The sequence below is a fragment of the Camelus bactrianus genome, chromosome 19 (genome assembly GCF_048773025.1).
Source record: "Camelus bactrianus isolate YW-2024 breed Bactrian camel chromosome 19, ASM4877302v1, whole genome shotgun sequence".
NCBI lineage: Eukaryota > Metazoa > Chordata > Mammalia > Artiodactyla > Camelidae > Camelus > Camelus bactrianus.
This window is the reverse complement of record NC_133557.1, coordinates 17,091,595-17,106,338: the sequence shown is the minus strand read 5'-3', so window position 1 is coordinate 17,106,338 and position 14,744 is coordinate 17,091,595. Positions and strand designations below refer to the sequence as shown.

The following is a 14,744-nucleotide window of genomic DNA, read 5'->3' as shown; positions in this document are numbered from 1 at the left end:
GTCCAATGAAATGGTCAAATCCATTGATGACTTGAAATTGATGTCTGAAAACAATGAGTGGGCAGATTCCCCCCACCTCCCTGGCACAGGCAAATCCACGGCAGTTGTCATTAATGTTCCAACTGAATGACTTCAGCAGGGCCAGTTTGCCAAGTAAATGATGAGCTAGTGACGCCAATTAGGGGCTCCATTTGGACTAAGCCTTGGCACCTGTGGGGGGTATCAGGGCCCCCCGTTCACCATGCCTCCTCTTGTTCCTCTTGTGTACAGGATGGTTCATGTCACACTGAAACCTCCCAGCTGTAAATGAGGAATTTACTCTGTGGCCACATTCCATATGCTGGCCACCCTGTTTGCAAGGTATACCTCTCACTGGCATTATTAATTTTATTTATTTTAATCCTTAACTGCTATTTTTTAAATTAAAAGCAACACGATTGTAACAAATTCAGACAATATAGATGGGCATGAATAAAAAAAGTAAATGTTCCTTTCCTTATCAATAATTGTTACTGTTTAATGGATCAGTATTTTTCCTTTGTTCTTTCAAATTCTGTTCATACTCAAATAAATACAAGTCTAGATAGATTGTTCATTATACAATGAATCATGTATTTTATTATGCAGTATACTGCATAGTTTATTATTTAAATATGTCTTGGAGATGTATTCACAATCAGTACACATAGGTCTTTATTCTTTTCAATGGCTGCATTTCATCTCCTGGTACATATGTTCTCTTGTTTTATCATTTACTAATGGACATTGTTAATGCTAAGAGATGATGCAATGAATGACCTTACTGATATCTTTGTGATCATGTGCATGTATTTTACTACTTCATCAGACTGTGTGGGTTCTTAGAAGTGAAATGGCCAGGTAAAAGGACATGCTTTTAAAAATTTTGATGACTGTTGCTAAATTGACCTTCATAAAAATTTCACCAACTTATGCTCTCACCAATAGTGCGTGAGTACTATATAGTCTGTCTTTCCGATTCTTGCCAATCTGTGAGGAAAGGGAAAAATCTCATTTTTGATTTACTTCCAATTTCCCTAATTACTAGTGACGTTCAGCATCTTTCCTACTTTATAGTTGATGTATCTTGCGTGTTCATTTCTTTGCCCTTTTTCCTAGCATTTTTGTCTTATACATTGTAAATATTAATTATTTATAATGTTGTATAAATTTCCCCACATTGTGTCACTTGTGTTTAAATCTTATTAGTGGTTTCCTTTTGAATTCAAAAGTTTGTGATACTTATGTAGACAAATCAACCTTTTCTTTGTGGTTTCTAGGCTTTGAGTGTTGCAAAGAACTTCCTCAGCATGACCTAAAAAAATTCTCTTAATTTTATTCTGAGATGTTTATAATTTTGCTTGTTATATTTCTCTGTTCAATTCACTTGAAAAATATTGTTCTTTGTAATGTGAGTTAGAGATTGAACTCAGTTGTCCTAATACTTACTCATTTGTCTCTCTTTCCCAACTGATTTAAAAAGAGCACTGCTTTCATATTCTGAAAATCCCATATATACAAAGTCTGTTTAGAAGATTCATTCATTCATCAATTCTTATGCTGATAGTATATTATTTTAATTATTCTAGCTTTAAAGTATGTTTTACTATAAAGCAAATTCCTCTAAATAGTTCTGTCTTACAACTTTTAAAGCTATTTTGTACTTTTTTCCTTCCAGAGGAATTTCAGACTGCTTGCCAAATTCCATCAAAAATTGTAATGCATTTCCCCCAACATTGTTTTAAATAAAAAATTTCAAACATACAGAAAAATTGAAAAAAATTGAACATCCATATACTTATACTTAGATTTTACCATTAACATTTTACAATACTTGCTTTACCTGATGGTATTTTAATTGTAATTATAATTCTTATGAACTTAGAGATTAATCTAGAGAGAGCTGACATCTATATAATTCTAAACCTTTACCCCCAGGAATATGACTCTACATTTATTTAGGTCTTCTTTTTCGTTCTTATTAAAGCTTTGCAGTTACTGTCATACAGATATTATACATGTCTTATAAAGTTTATTTAAATTTTTTTAAATTGAGGCATAGTTGACTTAAAATATTATATGTTTCACATATACAACATAGTGATTCAATACTTTTATAGATTATACTCCATTTAAAGTTTTTATAGCATAATGGCTATGTTCCCCTGTGCTGTACAATATATCCTTGTTGTTTATTTTATTCATAATGGTTTGTATCTCTTAATCCCATACCTCTATCTTACCTCTCCCCACGTTCCCTCACACCACTGGTAACCACTAGTTTGTTCTCTATATCTGTGATTCTATTTTTGTTTGTTTTATTTTTTAGATTGCACATATAAGTGATAACGTTGAGTATTTATCTTTCTTTGTCTGACTTATTTCACTAAGCATAATATCCTCTAGGTCTGTTCAATTTGTCACACATGGCAGAACTTCATCCTTTTTTATAGCTGAGTAATATTCCATTGAATATACATATATATCACATCTTCTTTATCTATTCATCTGTTTATGGACACTTAAGTTGCTTCCATATCTTGGCTGTTGTAAACAATGCTGCTATTAACATTGGGGTGCATGTATCTTTTTGTAGTGTTTTTGTTTTCTTTGAATATATACCCAGCAGTGGAACTGCTGAATCACATAGTAGTTCTACTTTTAGTTTTTTGAGGAACCTCCGTACTGTTTCTGTGGTGGCTGCACCAGTATACATTCCCACCAGCAGTGTACAAGGATTCCTTTTCTCCACGTCCTCACCAACATTTGTTATTTGTAGATGTTTGGATGATAGCCATTTTGACAGGTATGAGGTGGTGTAAGTTTTGTTCTGAGATCTTTTCCACATTTGCTTGTTAATGTAATGGGCTCTTTCCCTCCCCAACCCTTCTATTTTCTTCTCTAATTGATTATTTTTGGCATATGGGAAAGTTAATGATTTGTATGTGTTGCAAATGTATCTCATCATCCTGTTAGGTCTCTTATTAGTTATAATAATTTTTGGGGGGATTTCGTCACTAGACAGTCCCCTTACATGCAAATAATACCAGTTTGTCTCATCAGTTTTTACTATCTAGGATCCTATTACAGTGTTAAATGCTGATAATGGGAATCCTTACCTTGTATCTGACTTGAGTGGTTCACTATTAGGTATATTTGCTGTGGTTTCTGGTAGGAATCCTTCATCTAAGGACATTTCCTCCTTTTTTCCTTTATTTGTCCCTTTGGTAAATCCTTTCAAGAATGATAGTTTAGACCTGAACAACCCCAAATACAAATTGGACCTAACAGGCATATATAGAACATTCCACCCAGCAACAGCAGAATATATATGTTCTCAAGCACATGTGGAACATTCTCTAGGATAGATCACACATTAGGACACACAAAAAAAGTCTTAACAAATTTAAGAAGATTGAAATTGTGCCAAGTATCTTTTCCAACCATAATGAAGTAAAACTAGATATCAATAGCAAAAGGAAAATTGAACAATTCACAAGTATGTGGAAATTAAACAACACGTTCTTGAGCAACCAGTGGGTCAAGGAAGAAATCACAAGGAAAACTAGGAAATATCCTGTAACAAATGAAAACAAAAATACAACATATCAAAAGTTATGGGTGCAGCAAAAGCAATACTAAGAGGGACAGTTATGGTGGTAAATGATTTCATTAAAAAAGAAGGATCTGAAATCAACAACCTAACTTTACACCTCAAAGAAGTAGGAAAAGAACAAACTAAATGTAAAGCTATCAAAAAGAAGGAAATAATAAAGATTAGAGGGGAAATAAACAAAGAATAAAAGACAATAGGAAAAAGTCAAGGAAATAAAACATTGTGTTTTTTTTTAAAAGATCAACAGAATTGACAAACCTTTAGCCAGATTAAGAAAAAAGAAGACTCCAATAACAAATTCAGAAATGAAAGAAGAGACAGTATAACTGATGCTACAAAAATGAAAAGGATAAGAGACTATTATACACTAACAAATTGGATAACCTAGAAGAAATGGATAAATTCATCAATACATACAACCTATCAAGACTGAATCATGAAGAAATAAAAAATCTGGCCAGACTATAACTAGTAAGGAGATTAAATCAGTAATCAAAAACCTCCCAACAAAGAAAAGCCCAGGACTAGATGGCTTCACTGGAGATTGCTACCAAGCATTTGAAGAATTTTAAATTAACTATACCTCAATAATGAAAGAAAGAAAGAATGAATGAATGAATGAATGAATTTTGACACCACACCTTCTCAGAATCTTCCAAAAATTGAAGAGGAGGAATACTTTCAAGCTCATTTTATAAGGTCAGCATTACCCTGATATTAAAACCAGACAAAGATACTATAAGAAAACTGTAGACCAATATCACTGATGAATACTGATACAAAATGCTTAACAAAATATTAGCAAATCGAATTCAACAGCACATTAAAAGGATTATACACTATGTATGACCAAGTGGGATTGTTCCTGGAATGCAAGGATAGTTCAATATGAAAATCAATCAATGTAATAAGTCAAATTAACAAAACGAAGGCCAAAAATCAAATGATAATCTCAACTGATGAAGAAAAGCCCTTGATAAATCTAAACATCCTTTCATGATAAAAATGTCAACAAACTAGGAATAGAAGATAATTATCCCAAAATAATAAAGGCCATATATGAAAAGCCTACAGTTAATACTATGCTTAATTGTGAAAAATGGAAAGCGTTTTGTCTAAGATTAGGAACAAGGCAAGGATGCCCACTGTCACTGCTTCTTTTCAACATACTACTGGAAGTCTTAGGAGAGGCATCCAACTTGGAAAGGAAGAAGTATAAATTATCTCTGTATACGGATGACATGATCATATATATAGGTAGAAAACGCTAAAGATTCTACCAGAATAACCATTAGAACAAAGGACTTCAGCAAAGTTACAGAATACAAAATCAATACACAACAAAATCAGTTTCTATCTATTAACAGTGAAAAATCCAAAAAGGAAATTGGAAAACAATTTCATTTACAATAGAATCAAAAAGAATAAAATACTTGAGTAAACTTAATCAAGAAGTCAAAAGACTTGTCACTAAAAACTACAAAAAAATGCCAAAAGAAATGAAAGAAAATGCAAATAAATAGACATCTCTTGTTCATGGATTGGAAGACTCAATATTGTTATCATGTTCATGTTACCTAAAGTAATCTACAGGTTCAGTGCATCCCTATCAAAATCCCAATGACATTTTCTTGCAGAAATAGAAAAAATATTCTAAAATTCATATGAATCTCAAAGGATCCTGAATAGCCAAAACAATCCTGGAAATAAAAACAAAGCTAGAGTCCTCACAGTTCTTGATTTCAAAATATATTATGATACTACAGTGACCAAAACAGTATGGTACTGGCATAAAGACAGACATAGACCAGTGGAACAGAATAGAGAGCCCAGAAATAAAATTCTCCAATATATGGTCAAATGATCTTTATCAAGGATACCAAGGCTACACAGTGGAGAAAGGAGAGTCTCTTCAACAAATGCTGCTATGGGAAAACTAGAGATCCATATGCAAAAGAATAGAGTTAGACCATTATCTTACACCATGTAAAAAATTAACTCAAAAATAAAGACCTAAACATAAAGCCTGAGACTTATAAAAACTCCTAGAAGAGAACATAAGAAAAAAGCTTCATGATCATGGTTTGGCAGTGATTTCTTGGCTATGACACAAAAACACATGCAACAAGAGCAAAAATAGACAATGACAGTACATCAACCTCAAAAATTTCTATGCATCAAAGGAAACAACAGAATGCAAGAGCAACCTGTGGAGTGGGAGAAAACATTTACAAATCTATCTGACAATGGGTGAATATCTGGAATATATAAAGAACTCCTGTAACACAACAGTAAAAAAAAAAAAAAAAAAAAACAAAACCAAATAGCCTGATTAAAAAATGGGCAAAGGACTTGAATAGACATTTCTCCAAAAGAAGCTATACAAATGGCCAACGAGCTTATAGAGAGATGCTCAGCGTGACCAGTCATCAGGGAAATGCAACTCAAACCGAATGAGATATCACCTCATACCTGTTAGTGTGGCCACTATCAAAAAAAAAAAAAAAAAAAAGCAAACCACAAAATAAGTGTTGGTGAAGGTGTGGAAAAATTGGAACTCTTGTTGCTGTTGGTTAGAATATAAAATGGTGTCACTGCTATGAAAAACATTATGAAGTTTCCTCAGTAAATAAAAAATAGAATCACCATGTGTCCAGCAAACCTACTTCAGGGTACATATCCAAAAGAATTGAAAGCAGGGATTCAAAGAGATATTTGTACACCCATGTTCATAGCAGGATTATTAAAGGTGGAAGCAACCTAAATGTCCATCAGCAGATGAGTAGATAAAGAAAATGTGGTCTGTACATACAATGGAATATTATTTAGCCTTTAAAACTAAGGAAATCCTGTCACATGGTACAAATGGGTGAACCTTGAGGACATCAAGCTAAGCGATATAAGCCAGTCACAGAAACACAAATAATACATGGTTCTACGTACATGGGGGTGTCTAAAGTTCTCAGACTCATAGCGGCAGAAAGTAGAATGGTGGTTTTCAAGGGTTGGGAGCTGGGAAAGGGGACCTATTGTTCAGTGAGTACAGAGTTTCAGTTTTGCAAGATGAAAAGAGTGCTGGAGATCTGTTTTATAACAGTGCAAGTGTAGTTAACACTATTGTACTGCACACCTCAGAGTGTTTAAGCTGGAAATTTTTATGTTATATGTTTTTTACCACAATAGAAGGCAAGAGTATAATTCTATTAAATGCTGCTTCAGTTTCTCTCTTTCAATTTACTAATGAAATTAATAACTTGTAGACATTTCCTAGTATTATTAAAACATCCTTGCAATCTCAGTATAAACCACAGCTTCATTTGTGATAGCTGACGGAGTCAATTTCCTAAATATATAGAGAACACTTAAATTCAGAGAAAAAGGGACATGATTTATTATAAAATGTCAATGACATGTGAAAATATTCTTAGCCATGCTTATAAAGAAATGCAAGTTAAAACAATAGTGTCCAGTTTTTTATGTATCAAATTAGCAAAGACCAGAAGTAGTAATGACACGCAGTGACACCGAGAGCACTTCATTCTCTAGTCAGGAGACTGAGAATCATTACCATCTATCTGAAGGGCAATTTTGTATTTTACTGACAATATCTTAAATGCCACAGCAGTTCTACTTATACAATACTCAGAATTTCAGATATTTTCAAATGCACAAAAGTATTTGCAGGGATAGCCATTGAGCCATTATTTGTAATAGTTTAAAGAAACCTGGAGAAATGCAAATGTCTATAAACAGCTAGATTGTTTAAGTAAGTTATGATACATCCATAAATTAGAACCTTGTTTAAAAGAGTGAGATAAACTGTAGGTCCTGACATGGAAAGATATTGAAAGTACATTCTTGTGGAAGGAAAAGAGAGAAGCAGAGCCAAATGTGAAAATACAACTCCATTTTGGGTTTTTAAAAAATTAGTTACAGTAACCTACGCCTAGAAAACATATCTGAAATAACAGAAACTGGATTGGTGACAGTGGCTATCTTTGGGAAGAATAGGGAGAATTTTCACCTTTATTCATTATTTCTGATAGAGATAACTTTATATATGAAGCATAATTTGAAATAAAAAGGAAAAAGGATGGGAGGGAGGGTATAGCTCAGTGGTAAAGCGTTTGTTTAGCGTGCACGAGGTCCTGGGTTTAGTCCCCAGTACCTCCACTGGAATAAACAAACCTAATTACTACCCCACCCCCCCAAAAAAAAGAAAGGAGGAAGGATACATTTCAACAAAAAACTGTTGTTGGTAACAATTAAAAAGGGAATGCTACCTGCAGATTTTTATTTTGGAATGAGTTAAGGTTTATATGTGATTTACTGTACTGCATGACCAACATTTAAATATGTTTCATGAATGTTTAAAAAATATGAAATTGATTACAGCAGAATATTTGACAAATATCTGTCAAATCAACCTCATTGTAGAAGTTTCATTCTTTATACCTTTTTTATTGTCTACTTGAGCTTTCAGAACCAGGAGTAGTGTATTAAAATCTCTCACTATGATTGTGTTTCTGTAACTCTGTCAACTTCTTTCATTATTCCTGTTTTTGTTGGTAAGTTGTGGGTTGTGTGTCCAGGAGGGCCACAGCCCGGCCACCAGAACACTTGGAAAGAGTCTGCTGGCAGCCGCCTTTCTAAACATTTGAATTCTTCTGTTGAACTCTTATTGTCCTCCCAGTTCCTGCCTCAGAATTCAAACCACAACAGAAAGTTCCTAACTTAGCTATAGTTTAAAGCTAAACACTTTAAGAATTTGATCTAAAAACTCATATATATATATATATTTTTTTCAAGCCCCAGTTGTATATTTTGCAGTTGAAGTACAGTGACTGTTAGCTCCAGCTTAGCTGACTTAATGAATCAAGCAATTCCCAATTTTCAAAGACAGATTTTTTTAAAGTTACATACTTTCCTTCTTATCTCCTCAGTAAAAAACAGTCCATTTACAAGACAGAAATTTTCGAGACAGGGCATAGGAAGGATTGTACAAAGAGCGATGACCCTACAGTTGTCATCTGGTCCTTTTTTGAGAATCTCTGGCAGCACAAAACCTCGCATTTATATCAGCTCACCTCACTCAGGGCGTGGCTTAGCAAACAGTGTGTTTCCACATGGTAATTAGTGCCTCAGTTGTCAGACATGGTCCATGAATGTTTTCTGGAGGAATGATTTTCTAGATAATTAGAGCTTTACTCTTTAAGCACAACTTTTATTAGATACCCTTTTAAAAATATTGGATTAAAAATTGGTTTTAAAACCAGTCTAGCTGTTAATAGACATTTGCATTTCTCCAGTTTTTTTTTTTTTTTATTTAACTATTACAAATGACAAATAGACAAACTTCAACTTACCTAAGTGGGTAATGTTGCTGAAAATAGCCACCTGGTCAGCATCCAGGTGGTGAGTGTGTGGATGTTCACTGTAAAATTCTTTCAAGTTTGTTTGAAATTTTTCCTAATAAACGTTGTGGGGAAACAGAGCTTCGCAAAGTCATGCAGCCCTATTCCAGCCATGTTGTGGTTGCTCAGAGAGCTCAGTGTGTGGACTGGTGAAGGTGGCAGGCTCCTGGGCCAGAGTGCCAGCCTCTGCTGCCTCCTAGCTGTGTGCCCTTCCAGCGTCACTGTGCTTCTCTGAGCCTGGTCGTTCTCATCTGTAAAATGGGAATTGTGAGAGGTGGTTGTGAGAGGAAGGGGAGAGGGTGTGTGTGGAAGCACTTCCTACAGCACTAAGCACTTGGTAATCTCTGGCAGCTGCTGCCACTGCCCCCACTGCTGCTATTTTGTGATCGCCTTCCTCCTTAACCACTGACCCACTGGGAGACTGGCTAGCAGGGGTGCTTCCCTTGATCACTGATTTGGAAGACAATTTGGGGCCACCTTGAGACTTAATTTTGAATGACATTGGGACTATTTCCCCAAATCAAGTCCATCTTCATGTTGTCCCCTTCTCAGCCTTGTATAAAATACCAGGAACATAACGTTACTCTTCCTGAGAGGAGCCCAGCCCTCATCGCAACTGTCAGTTACAGCCTGAGTCTCAGGTGCTGTGCCAGTCGGTCGGGTCCTGCACTCCCCTGCTCCTCAGTGGGGTGAGCACCTGCTTGCTGCATTAGCTGGCAGGTCTGTGGTTCCCTTCCTTCTCTCCTCTCAAACCTGTGTTCACAGCCACTGTTGTTCACCTTTCCCCAGGGCAGAAGTCAGAAAGAAGGTGGCATATCAGGAAGTGTCATAAATCAATGACATCACCTGTACTGAACGTCAGAAGTGAGAAGGATGACCCTCTTCCACAGCACTGAGTGCTGTAGCTTTCTGTCCTCCGCCTTTCTTCGGTTTGGAGTCTCATTTTCAGCATTACAATTGCAGTGATGATCGTGGTGGTATTATGTTAATAATAGAGATCACAGAAACACCTTTCTCCTGGCATCTCATGAAAGAATTATTGTTAAAAAGTATTTTACATGTAAATAAGTCAGTCATCCCAGCTTTTGAAATGAATTTCACATGGATCAAAGATTTAAGTTTTTTTTTAAAGGAATAATCAAGGTACAGAAAGAAAAAAATAAGGCCAGTACAAAGTCACGTGTGGCCTGCACACCCGAGGTGAGGCCACGTGTGGAGGTGCCACCCCCAGAGGGAGATGTACCATCACTGGGCCACAGACTGTGTCTGTGATCCCCTGACACTCCGACCTTGGGCTTTACCTGAGCAACAGCAGTCCAGGGTCAGCCAGTAACTGCAGGTGACCCCTCTTCCACGTCCTGGAATGCGGTGACAGGGCAGCCAGCAGGGATGGTCCACCGAGAGCACCCGGCTCCTATAGCGGCAGCGTCCCCCACCCCAGCCACCCCCAGTTCACACGCCACAGCGGACTTGGCCTCTGGGCCTGGCTCGAGAGAGGCAGAGGCGGCGTCCTGTTCTTATCCGTGGGCAGGCTGTGAAAAGAAAGCCCTTCTTGGCCCAAACATTTAAACAAGAATTACACTAGGATCTTTTGTTCTCACTCTGACATGGTCAGAATTAATTTGGAGGTCCAAAAGAGGATTATTTTGTTGTCGTTTAATCTGAGTTACTCTATACAAGGATACAGAGAGAAGCACAAAACAAAAACACACAGCTGAGGTCTGTCAGATGGTATTGGGACGCCCCCATGTCACTCTGCAGGGCACTATTCTGTGAGTGTTTGGGGAGCTCCTGACTCAAACGTCACATCCAAGCAGTTGCTGGACTTCTAGTGAAAAGGCCCGGACAGTCAGAGGCCAGCAGAGAGTATGTCTGGGAATCTGAGAAACGCACTGACAGCTCGGGAGACCCTCACCATGTTTTCTTTCTTCCTCTTCAGGTTTAACAGGGAAAACTTGCTTTCCACGAACAACTGAACAAGCTGCCCTCGGAAGCTTTTCTTTGGCCCTCATGGTGCCGCTGGGCCCTGTGCTGTGAGGCCCCCAACGGGACCCGCTCTCGCCCGTGGATCACCCGGCGTGGTCATCGCCATGGCCAGCAAGAGGAAGTCCACCACCCCATGCATGATCCCTGTGAAGACCGTGGTGCTGCCGGACGCCAGTGCTGAGGCCCAGCCTGCGGAGGCCACACGGGAGGTGCCCCAGCAGGATATGCCCCCGGAAGCACCTGCCACCAGCAGTGAGGCCACCCAGAGCGCCAGCAGTACCGACGGTGCCACGCTGGCCAACGGGCACCGGAGCACCTTGGACGGCTACTCATATGCCTGTAAATATTGTGACTTCAGATCCCAGGACATAACCCAGTTTGTGGGACATCTGAACTCAGAGCACACAGACTTTAATAAAGACCCAACTTTTGTATGCACTGAATGCAGTTTTCTGGCAAAAACTCCTGAGGGGCTTTCTCTGCACAATGCCAAGTGTCACTCGGGGGAAGCCAGCTTTGTGTGGCATGTGGCCAAGCCAGACAATCATGTAGTAGTGGAGCAGAGCGTCCCTGAGAGCACCAGCCCTCCCGATGCATTGGGTGAGCCAAATGTGGAAGGGACGGATGGACAGGCTGAAATCATCATCACCAAAACTCCAATCATGAAGATAATGAAAGGTAAAGCTGAGGCCAAAAAAATTCACACGCTCAAGGAGAATGTCCCCAATCAGCCCACTGGTGAGGCCTTACCAAACCCTTCAGCGGGGGACGCGGAGGTGAAAGAGGGGGACCATGCCTTTGTCAATGGGGCGGTTCCAGTCAGCCAGGCCTCTACCAGCTCTGCCAAACCCCCCCACGCGGCCAACGGGCCCCTGATAGGAACGGTGCCAGTGTTGCCAGCGGGGATCGCCCAGTTCCTCTCCCTCCAGCAGCCGCCCCCGGCCCATGCCCAGCACCATGCTCACCAGCCCCTGCCCACGGCCAAGTCCCTTCCCAAGGTGATGATCCCGCTGAGCAGCATTCCCACATACAATGCAGCCATGGACTCCAACAGCTTCCTGAAGAACTCTTTCCACAAGTTCCCCTATCCAACCAAAGCCGAGCTCTGCTATTTGACTGTGGTCACCAAGTACCCAGAAGAACAGCTCAAGATCTGGTTCACTGCCCAGAGGCTGAAACAAGGTATCAGCTGGTCCCCAGAGGAGATCGAGGACGCCCGGAAAAAGATGTTCAACACGGTCATTCAGTCCGTCCCTCAGCCCACAATCACTGTTCTCAACACCCCTCTGGTTGCCAGTGCCAGCAACGTCCAACATCTCATCCAGGCTGCTCTGCCGGGTCACGTCGTGGGACAGCCGGAGGGCACAGCCGGAGGACTTCTGGTCACTCAGCCACTGATGGCCAACGGATTGCAGGCACCCAGCTCGTCTCTTCCCTTGGCAGTCACATCTGTCCCCAAGCCGCCCACTGTGGCACCCATTAACACTGTGTGTTCAAATACCACGTCGGCCGTGAAGGTGGTGAACGCGGCCCAGTCGCTCCTCACAGCATGCCCCAGCATTACCTCCCAAGCGTTCCTCGACGCCAGCATCTACAAAAACAAGAAATCTCACGAACAGCTGTCAGCTCTGAAAGGTAGCTTCTGTCGGAACCAGTTCCCAGGACAGAGTGAAGTTGAGCATCTGACCAAAGTGACCGGCCTCAGCACGAGGGAGGTGCGGAAGTGGTTCAGTGACCGCAGGTACCACTGCCGGAACCTGAAGGGCTCCCGGGCCGGGCTGCCTGGAGAGCACGGCTCCATCCTTGGGGACTCTGTGCCAGAGGTGCCCTTCCCCCCATCATCCAAGGCCCCGGAGGTGCCCTGCATCCCCACGGCGGCTACCCTGGCCACCCCTCCTTCGGCCAAACGACAGTCCTGGCACCAGACCCCTGACTTCACACCAACCAAATACAAAGAGCGAGCCCCTGAGCAGCTCAGAGCCCTGGAGAGTAGCTTTGCACAAAACCCCCTTCCTCTCGATGAGGAGCTGGACCGTCTGAGGACTGAGACCAAAATGACCCGCAGGGAGATCGATGGCTGGTTTTCAGAGAGGCGGAAAAAAGTGAGCGCCAAGGAGGCCAAGAAGGTTGAGGAGGGTGCCTCCCATGGGGAGGAGGAGGCTGCTGAGGACGAGGGGGAGGAGGGCTCAGCCGGTGACCTGAGGGTCCTGGGTGAGAACGGCTCCCCAGAAGTGCCCAGCAGCCACACACTGGCAGAACGCAAAGTCAGCCCCATCAAAATCAACCTCAAGAACCTGCGGGTCACAGAGGCCAATGGCAGGAGCGAGCTTCCGGGGCTGGGCATCTGCGAGCCCGAGGACGATGTGCCGAACAAGCTGGCGGAGCAGCCCCCGGGCAAGGTGAGCTACAAAAAGACGGCCCAGCAGCGGCACCTGCTGCGGCAGCTCTTCGTGCAGACTCAGTGGCCCAGCAACCAGGACTACGAGGCCATCATGGCCCAGACGGGCCTGCCGCGGCCCGAGGTGGTGCGCTGGTTCGGGGATAGCAGGTACGCCCTGAAGAACGGCCAGCTCAAGTGGTACGAAGACTATAAGCGGGGCAACTTCCCCCCGGGGCTGCTGGTCATCGCCCCCGGCAACCGGGAGCTGCTGCAAGACTATTACGTGACGCACAAGATGCTGTTCGAGGAGGACCTGCAGAGCCTCTGCGACAAGACCCAGATGGGTGCCCAGCAGGTCAAACAGTGGTTTGCGGAGAAAATGGGTGAGGAGACCCGGGCTGTGGCCGACACGGGCAGCGAGGGCCAGGGCCCCGGTGAGCCTGCGGCAGTTCACAAAGGGACAGGCGACACCTATTCGGAGGTGTCTGAAAACAGTGAGTCGTGGGAGCCCAGTGCCCCTGAGGCCCGCTCAGAGCCCTTTGACACGCCGAGTCCTCAGGCTGGACCTCAGCTGGGTAAGGAGCCCGTGGGGGCCGCGCTATCCCCTGTGGGTGTGGGAGCACTTGCGGCGGGCACTAAATTTAGTGCCCAGAGCATCCGCTGTTTCTAAGGCTGTCGGCATCAGGACCACATTGGCCCTGGCTGCTTTAGGGGGGCACCTGGCATCAGAAGCCACTGGCACATCATATGATTAAGAGTTGAGAGCTGTTTGCTCCATTTCATGTTTTTAAAACCTGTGCAGGGGAAGGAGCAGAGTGAACTACAAGGATTTATACTTCTCTAGTCATTTCTTAGCAAAAGGAGAATATGTCAAAACGTCGTCTGAGCCAGACAGAGCCACAACCACTGGGCAGGAGAGAGCAATAGGGCTTATGAGGAAATTCAACTCAAATTGGTGAACAAAGCAGACAGAGCCTTTAATCTGGCCTTAGATACATGAAATGCTTTTTTTTTTTTTAAATGATGAAACATCCTGTAATTTGTATTTCTATTGCGCTTCCTGATGTAGAGGTAATGGAAAATTGTCTTCCCTCTAAGACACATGTGGAATCAGAAGCTTGCATTTTGATCCTCAGTTTCTCTGGATCATGGTATCCGTACTTGAAAGAGAGCTTTAGAGGGTTATTTTATTGAAGACAGTATGAAGCCTCAGATAAGTCACGTTATTGGGTGCTGGTTTTCCAGGGTCCTATCCCTGAGTTCCCAGCCTTTCCCTTCCCTCCCCACCATCCTCACTAGAGGCCTCATCACAGGATGGCCAGGAGCCATG

The 14,744-nt window shown here is 41.7% G+C and overlaps 1 protein-coding gene across 11 annotated transcripts in view; it reads left to right on the top strand.

Moving 5' to 3' along the window:
• The window catches only part of ZHX3 (zinc fingers and homeoboxes 3), a 120,924-nt gene that overhangs the window by 98,992 nt on the left and 7,188 nt on the right, over positions 1-14,744 (top strand). For all 11 annotated transcript variants that reach the window (XM_045519384.2, XM_010958739.3, XM_074347285.1 and 8 more), the window contains one exon: positions 10,988-13,989. In XM_045519384.2, coding sequence (XP_045375340.1) covers positions 11,139-13,989 — 2,851 coding nt within the window. In that variant the 5' untranslated portion in view covers positions 10,988-11,138. The remainder of the gene's footprint in view (positions 1-10,987; positions 13,990-14,744) is intronic.